This window comes from Trichechus manatus, unplaced genomic scaffold, assembly GCF_000243295.1.
Source record: "Trichechus manatus latirostris isolate Lorelei unplaced genomic scaffold, TriManLat1.0 scaffold00240, whole genome shotgun sequence".
NCBI classification, from domain to species: Eukaryota; Metazoa; Chordata; class Mammalia; order Sirenia; family Trichechidae; genus Trichechus; species Trichechus manatus.
The window spans coordinates 1421217-1430114 of record NW_004444176.1 but is presented as its reverse complement, the minus strand read 5'-3'; the positions used below and the strand labels follow the sequence as shown (position 1 = coordinate 1430114).

The 8898-nt window shown below is 39.3% G+C and overlaps 1 protein-coding gene across 1 annotated transcript in view; it reads right to left on the bottom strand.

Moving 5' to 3' along the window:
• The window catches only part of LOC101342297 (membrane-spanning 4-domains subfamily A member 4A-like), an 86947-nt gene that overhangs the window by 1490 nt on the left and 76559 nt on the right, over nt 1-8898 (bottom strand). Inside the window, exons 4-6 of the mRNA XM_023743178.1 lie at nt 8373-8531; nt 4256-4357; nt 1246-1393 (exon numbers count right to left, since the gene is read on the bottom strand). Coding sequence (XP_023598946.1) covers nt 1274-1393; nt 4256-4357; nt 8373-8531 — 381 coding nt within the window. The 3' untranslated portion in view covers nt 1246-1273. The remainder of the gene's footprint in view (nt 1-1245; nt 1394-4255; nt 4358-8372; nt 8532-8898) is intronic.

The following is an 8898-nucleotide window of genomic DNA, read 5'->3' as shown; positions in this document are numbered from 1 at the left end:
ACACTTGTCTTAGTCTCGTTAGGGTGCCTTCAAAAAAAAAAAAAAACACTTTTTGAACCATGGAAAAAAACAATTTTGAGGTCAGGTTCAATATTAAATTTTTAACAAAACTCAAGTGGACATCTTCCCAAATCATTGCAGCTTTGCAACAAGTTTATGGGAATGCTGCCCCACATAAAACAGCAGTTTTTAGAGGGATCAAGTATTTTAAGGAAGGTCAGAAAGACCTCAAAGATGAGCCAAGAGAGGGAAGACCGTTCAGAATATACAGTGACTTTTTTTTGAGATTCCAAAAGGGTAATCTTGATAGATTTTCTCGGAGGACAGAGGGCTATCGGGGGGGCTTATTATGAAGAAGTTTTAAGAAAATTGAAAACTGCACTGATGACAAAAAGGCCAGGAAAGTTGCCTTGAGGAATTTTTTTCCTTCACGACAATGCACCTGCTCATTTACTGAGGGTAGCAACGGCTGTCCTACAAGAATTTCATTGAGAAATTTTACTCCATCTACCCTACAGCCCCTATTTTGCCCCTTCAGACCTCTTTTTGTTCCCAACACTCAAATAATATTTAAAAGGAACACGATTTGAGTCCCTTGAGGATGCCAAAACTGCTGTTTTTACATGGTATAAACTGAAGAGCTCAGAATTCTGTAAGGAAGGTATTAGAGAGAAGGAAACATCACCTTCAGAAGTGTATAGACCTAGATGGAGGTTATGTCAAGAAATAATAACTTTACATTTTGATATTTTTGCTTAATAAAGGTTTCTATAATTTTGTAGTAATACTTTTTGACTTACCCTCATACTCAAATAATGTCTTAAACGCATATAAGGGCTGAATGTGTTATTCTGAGTACTTTGTATGGGAGAATGAAAGAAAAAGGAAGAAAAGGGGGAAAATGCATGCGTCTCCGCTTTCGGAAGGCAAAAACATATTGTATTGCCAAAGATAGGGAAAGAAAATCTAACAAGTAGGGAAAATATTATCTAGTGAAGCAGAAATATGTAATGCTTGGGATATCATTTCAGCAATATCTTTTTGCCTTTCTGCTGCTAAATCTTATTTGCCAACTTGATGCCCTTACATACTCTTAAGGATGGATGGAAAACTTTCAAGTGCTGTTGACTCATTAAATAAAAAGCCAATGGAAGAGGTCGTCAATTTCTTGGGGAAAATGAAAATATTATTCTGAATTTCTTATAAAATACATAATTTTTAAAAATTAGAGTTGGATGCTGGTACTTTCTTAAGTGGGGTTCTTGCATTACTGTCAGGACATATTTTCTGGAAGATATTTCTGCTGTTCTTCTAGAGGCATCGAATCTCCTGTAAACGGTGCGGTTTCTGTTGTTTCTGACACATGAGGATTTGAGGGCATGATGAATACAACCTGTGAAATCAACCAGAACACTGTAGGTGAGTCACTCAAATTCCAGCCTCAGGGCCACATGTCATCATTATCAGAGTCTACTGTTTCTTCTCTGAATCCAGTCTCAAGATAGATCTGGTTGAATTTTTCCAGCATCTTTTATGTGACGCTAGACCTGGGGCAAACATTCAGTGATGGTTCCTGGCATGAGACGCTAATGGTTGCTTCTGTGTTCTGCAAATGGTTCAATCTTACGTTTGGCTTATGGTGCCCAACAAGTTGGGTAAACTTAGGTGTTAAGGTAAATAAATATAGAGTTCTTCTTCCAAACCAGGTAAATATAGAGCTTTAAACCAAGGTGTTAAGGTAAATATAGAATTCTTCTTCCCAACCAGAAAAAATGTCACCCAGAGAGAAGGTATTGGGAAATGAAAGGAGAGAAGATATTCTAGGAAAAATAGTTGTTGTTGCTGTTATTGTTAGTTGCTGTCGAGTTGATTCTGACTCATGGAGGCCCCATGCGTTACAGAATAGAACTGCTCCCTAGGGTTTTCTTGGGCGTAATCTTAATGGAAGCAGCATGCTGATGACAACAGCATAGCCAAACCATGACTTGCTGGCTGTGAGTAAAGCATTACAAAAACCACGCTGGACAGAATGATGACAGGAATCATCAGAAACTAAGGAAGGTTCTGGACTTTCTTCCACAAACTCAGGATGAAATGGGGAAGGTGTTGGAAGAGAGTTAGACATTATGTGCCCCCAAGCCAGTGGCATCACTAGGGTTGGTGTCACTCAGTATGTTAACTCATGGTGTCACCCTCTCTCATGGACCTCTCCAGCATCAGACCATACAGAATCCTTAGTAATGTTTTTCGTACTAATGTTACTCTAAATCATAATTCCTGTATATTACTCATTCTTTTCCTTTAATTACTGCTTTATTCTCAAAAAATTTATTGTTACAGGTTCACAAATAGTAATTACCAAAATACTGTAGCTGAAACATCAGAAAATTTGACAAAATTGTAACTATAAAAATATTGGCAACAACAAAACAACAATGTGTGCTTGTAGCACATGCAGATGAAACCCTGTTATTTGAAGCATCATTGTAATTGAGTAATAATGACAGTTCTGACTGGAGGGCATTAGCAGGTTTAAAAAAGTAAATTAGCATAGAGTTTTAGCCTTATAGGTATATTGGTACATGTAAGCTGGGCTTATGAAAAATGTTTTTTGTTGATATAACAACTATAGGGATATTTTTATAAAAGATAATAAATTTCTGCTGATAAACTGCACAAAAATTCTTTAGACAGTCATTTTGGTGTCACCCTCCCAACAGTGTCACCTGGTGCAGTTGATACTATCTGCATGCCCATAATGACGCCACTGCTGTTCCTCCTGGATTTACACTGGGAGATTAGAGGGGGCAAGATTCCCACTCTGTAGCTACTCTGTGAGCAGAATGGACCACGGGGATAAATGTTGTCATTAGAAGATTACTAAGGAGTTTGATGTCATGCCCAAATATCTCATTAAATGAAAATTAAAATGACAAAATCATTGGGAATTGCTGAGAAACTGTAACTTTTAGGGTCTTGTAGTGCAAAAACCCCATACTAGAGTTAATGTGATTAAGTCCATCTCTTTTCTGGTGGGGTGGGTGATATGGTGCAACATAGGAACCAAAAAGAAGGGAAAGAGGGACAAAAGGACAGAAAAGAACACCATAAAAACAATCTCATCAAACTATTATTTTATGATTTGGCTAGAGTCTCATCTTCTCCAGAGCCTCTGGATAACTGCAGTTAATGAGCAACTGTTGAGGTTTTAATATCTTGTTCCTCACCTCACCTCCCCTAAGAAGGAATCCTCACTTCTTAGTAGATATCCACTCAGCGGTATCATGGAAGTTCTGGTGATCTGCTTCCATCAAGATTATACCCAAGAGAACCCTATGGAGCAGTTTTGCTCTTTAACACATGGGCTGCCAAGAGTCAGAAGCAACTTGCGAGCAAGGAACAATAATACCACCACCACCAACTATTATTTCTAAAGTATTTTCTCCTTTCGTTTTCTAATACCCTGTCTCTGGATGACTTTCTTTCTGCTTAACAGCCAGTAGGATCTGCTGTTGGTCTCAGAGTAAGAGAATGGGTAGGTGTGCGCAAATGGATAGAGAAGTTTAAAACACTCACATTTCCCCAGAAGCCCAGAGAAGGCTGCTATAATAGGATAATGCAGTAAATTCTGGCACTCCTTGGGGATATCTCTATTGTGAAGTATTCCCAAATCTGGACTCAGATGGGAGGCCCTTTGAGGGAGTAAGGGTGGTGAAAATTCGTATTTTTTTTAGCCATGGTGGTAGTAGACTTCTACTATGACCTCCCAGTAACCCACACCTTGTATGATCCTCCTTCCCTTGAGTGTGGGTGGATTCTGTGAATATGATGAGATATCACTGCCATGATTAGCTTACTAATCAGTTGACTTTGCATTTATTAAAGAGACTTTCTTCAGGGTGGGCCTGACCTAATCAAGTGAGCCCTTTAAAAGAGTTTTAAAGCAGAAGAGACTTTTATTCTTCTGTTGGCCTCTGAGATGTAGTAGCCAAGAGTTCCACCGTTGAAAGGAAATGAATTCTGCCTTGGGGGCATGGAAGAGGATCATCAGACTCACATGACACCACAGCTCCAGCCGACACCTTGAGTGCAGCCTCGTAAGACCCTGAGCAAAGGATCCAGTTAAGCTGTGCCCAAACTCTTGACCCATGGAAACCTGGTGATAATAAATGTGTGCTGTTTTAAGTTTCTGGCATTTTCTTCCACAACAATAGAAAACTAATACAGATATCTTCAAGGGCAGCTCAATATTCACCCCACCAGAGTTACAACAGGTTACTTTGCATCCAAAGGCAGAGAGGGACACAGCAGTGCAGAACTCCAGCGCACTTAAAATGAGCACTAGACCATCCTTGCCCTAGGAACAAATCCATTACAAAGGAGCATGAAGATGGAGATGACAAGTTCCAAACACTGATCACTGATTGTAGGTCCAAAAGAGAAAAAGGACTGGCTAGGGCTCAGAAAAACCGGCTTCCACTGCAGCCACATCTATGGCCACTAATTTTCTCACTGATAAAATAATCATGGTTTTTTTTTTTGCTGTTGTTGTCGTTTTTCCCGCCCACTACTTTCCAGTGCTATTGTGAGCACAGAACATGAAAGTACTTTAAAAGGAGGGGAAAGGGATCATAAAGATTATTGTCATTTTAGTTCTTTTAGATACCAGAAATTCCATATAGTGAGCATTGTAATATGATCTCATAGCTTAGTCATTGTAGAAAATGTTCCCCCCAAAGTGTTCCATGCCCTAATACCCAGAATGTGTGAATATGTTAAATTACATGGCAAAGGCTGCTAATCCACTGGCTTTGAGATGGGGAGATTATCCTGGATTATCCAGATGGGACCTATGTAATTTGTATGCATTCTTATAAGTAGAAGTAAGAGGTAGAAGATCAGAGAGAGATTTGAAGATGCTGGGCCACTTACATTGAAGATAGAGGAAGGGTCCATGAGCTAAGGAATGCAGGTAGCCTCTAGAAGATGGAAAAGGCAAGGAACCAGATTCTCTTCTAGAGCTTGTGGAGGGAACGCAGCCCTGCTGACATCTTGGTTTTAGCCCAGTGAGATCCATTTCAGACTTCCACTTCCAGAAACGTAAGTTAATAAATTTGTTTTGTTTTAATTAACCAAGTTTGTGGTAATTTATTGCAGCAGTAATTAGAAACTAATGTAGCAATGAAGCCCTGATGGTGTATTGGTTAAGAGGTCAGCTACTAACCAAAAGGTCAGCAGTTCAATACCAGCAGCTGCTCCTTGGAAACACTATCAGGCAGTTCTACTCTGTCCTTTAGGGTTGCTATGAGTTGGAACTGACTTGATGGCACACAATAAAAACAACAACAACAATGTAGTAATGAACAACGAATGAGTCTGACTTTAAGTGATACCTTACGAGAACCAGCTTTAGGTCTAATTTTTAGCCAAAACACTTGGTCAGATTTGAGGGACATTGGGAAATACTGTTATTCCTAATAATCTTATCCTGAAGTGATGCCTGGGATTCTTTGGTTTAATCATTCTCTCCTTGCACAGGGATAGTCCTTCTGACGTGGAGGAACCCAAGGATGAGGGGCTCAGGATATAACACAGGCTCAAGTGGACCTAAGAAAATTTGTATTAATTATTTGCTTATCTATTCACTCATCCCTTGAACAAATATTTATTGAGTAACCTTTGTATTTTGAGTACAGTTGTAAGTACCAAAGATACTGGAACAAATAAAAAACAATTTCCTTGTTTTCAAGGATCTTTCCATCTAGAGGGTTAGACCAGAGGTTGGTAAACTTTTTCTGTAATGGGCCAGATAGTAAATACTTAAAGCTTTGCAGGCTGTAAGATCTCTGTTGCAACTACTCAACTCTCCTCTAGTAGTGCAAATACAGCCATACACAGCACCAGTGAGGCTGTGTTTCAATAAACTTTATTTACAAAGACAGGTGCCAGACTGCATTTTCAACAAAAAATAACAAACAAACATGTATTAGTTTGAGCCACAGGAATTGCTGTTTTTCTAGGTCAAGTATAGTTGATCATTGGCAAGTTTCATATACTTCTACCTAATGATTCCAGGTAATGTGCTATCTAAACACTTATCTTCAAAGATCTTGCCATTTTCTAACCTCTTATGATACTTATATTCAAAGGTAAATCCTCTGTCCCTCTGGAAAACTAACTGCTGGGATGAAGATGATGATGATGAATGATAATTTTGATGATGATGATATTTTCCTCTCAGGAGGACTAGACTAGAGTTTCCTGAAGGCAGGAACATGGTTGCCTTCCTGCGTCTCCCAGAGTGCTGACTCTTGGACTAAGCACAAAATATGGACTCATAGACTTGTGGGCTGAAAGTGCAATTGCCCAGGTGAGAAGACGTCTGATGCTTCAGATTCCAGGCAGACCTTATGAATACCTTCTGGTCTCAGGATGGGCAGGAAAAAAATCTTCACATGGTTAATGAGAATTCAAGGTGGCTTTTGGAAGAAGATAATTGAGATGAAGGCAGGACCAGCTACAGAACTTATAGGGCCAAGTGAAATATGAAAATGTGGGGCTTTTTGTTCAAAAATTATTAAGAATTTCAAGATAGCAACAGCAGAGCATTAAACCAAGCACTAGCCTTTCTGAGGGCATGGCCCTCTGTAGACACCAAGGAAGCCATCCGCATTAAGCCCGTCAGGTACAGATTTGGTCCTTATCATTATAGACTTAAAGTCTATTAATGTGAGAAACTTGAGAAACTGAGCATAAAATTCCAACATTCTTCTTTAGTATAACACATTGAACGATAGTAAATGCTATAGGGGGATGCTAAACAGGAAGTTTCAAATTCAAATCCTCCTTTTGCCAATTTCTGACTGTGTCACCTTAGAAAAATGTGTTAAGTTCTCTGAAGAGGCTCTCTTTTCTTATTTTGAATGAATGGCAAGAAATAAAATTGCTTACTATAAGAATTGTCAGAAATATTAAGGGGCCTAGATTCTTTCAGCAAAGTTACCTCAAGATTTTATTTTGGTGTGAATATATAGTCCTCGAGACATCCAGGTGAAGCTGGGAGTGAAGCAAAGACACTGCAGTTGGTCTGCATAATAGATTAAGAATGATGCTGAGGTCCAAATTTAGCTGAGGATAAGACACAATGAGAACAAAAGGAGAGGAAGAACTAAGCAGCATGGTGGAATGCTAGGCATTTATATGGAGTGATGATCACAGAAAACCCAATGGTGTTGAGACTGACCAAGAGAATTTAAGTAGCAAATATTTAATTTTACTTTGTTATCCTGTGCTGCAATATCCACCCACCCCACACAAACTTAGCCCATGGTCCAAAACTTCAAGAAGTTTTACCACCTGTACAATCTTTTGTAAGTGGTTGCCTTAGTTTGCTAGTGCTGCCATAACGAAAAGTACCATAAAGAACGAAGATTCATTGTCTCACAGTTTTGGAAGCCGAAATCAGGGTATTAGCTCTACGGGAGAGTCCTTCCTTGTTGGTAGCTCCAGGTGTTCCTTGACATTCCTTGGCTTATAGATGAATCTTCACACGGAACTTGCCTTCCTCCTATGCGTGTGTCTCTCTGTTTGTCCTTGCGTAAGAGACCACTCAGAAGGGATTAAGCTTAAGATTCACCCTACTCTGGAATGTCTTGATTAACATAACACAGAAAAACAGGGTCATACTCACAGGTAAGGAAGATAGGACTTCAACATCTTTTGGAGGGACAAAATTCAATCCATAACGGTAGTAATTTGGAGAATATAGTTTTAGGATAGTACCCATATGGGGAGAAGTGGGACAGAAAAGTTGTAAAATACAAAATGAAGATTGGGAATTTTCCAAGAGCAGGATGTTGGGGATAGAAACGAGGAGTCATGCAAGAACACCTAGAGATGTTTGGAGGGACCCTGGGTTACTCATCACTTGTAGGATAATGTTCAAGACAATTTTACTTTATTTAGAGAATCAGGGAACCCCATCAGAAGCTCAATCAAGAAGCTCTGGAGACATATAAGGAGGACTGATATGTGAGCTCCATTTTTGAGGGAATAACAGTACATACTGATCAGAATTGTGAAATTAAATAAGAAAATTATACAGAGGGCCCAGCATAATAACTGTTAGAAAGTAGGTGTTCAATAAATATGAGCTTCCTTTTCCTACTTTGCCTGATCACATATAGAGAATAAACAAGGAGACGTGTGGGAGGTAGCCCTAACTCCTAAATAAAAGATTGCCCTATTTCTCAATCACTTCAAAGTTCCCAAAATGATCTAGCAATTAAAGAATGCTGATTGTTACTTTTGCCAGAACCAGGGCTTCGGTGACCTGCTTCCACTACAGTACTCTGAAAAGAAGAAGCACTCACCATTAAGATGGACTTGATCATGGCACACATTTCTTGCAACTGACTGAAGCCACAATCATTGTTGTTGAATGAAAAAATACTCATGCTCAAAGCACTGATTATGATCCCTGTGGCGGCCAATACTGAGCTGGTGATATTCAGTCCTAGGCTACACTGATCCTAGAAAGGAATAAAAATCTTTTAAACAGTCCAACGACATCCTCAGATATGCCTCCATCCTTCACAATCCCTGCTTCTTCTCCAACACAGTCATCTTCTCCAGCAATAGCCTCCTAACTTGTCTCTTTCCTGATTAAAATGAACAAACAAACAAAAAAACCCAAACTCGTTACCATACAGTCAATTCTGACTCATGGCAACCCTATGTGTTACAGAGTAGAACTGTTCCACAGAGTTTTTTGTTGTTGTTGAGACTATACACAGCAACATATATACCAATTCAACACTTTCTATGTGTATAATTCAGGGACATTGACTGCATTCTTTGGAGTCTTGCAACCATTCTCACCCTCCTTTCTGAGTTATT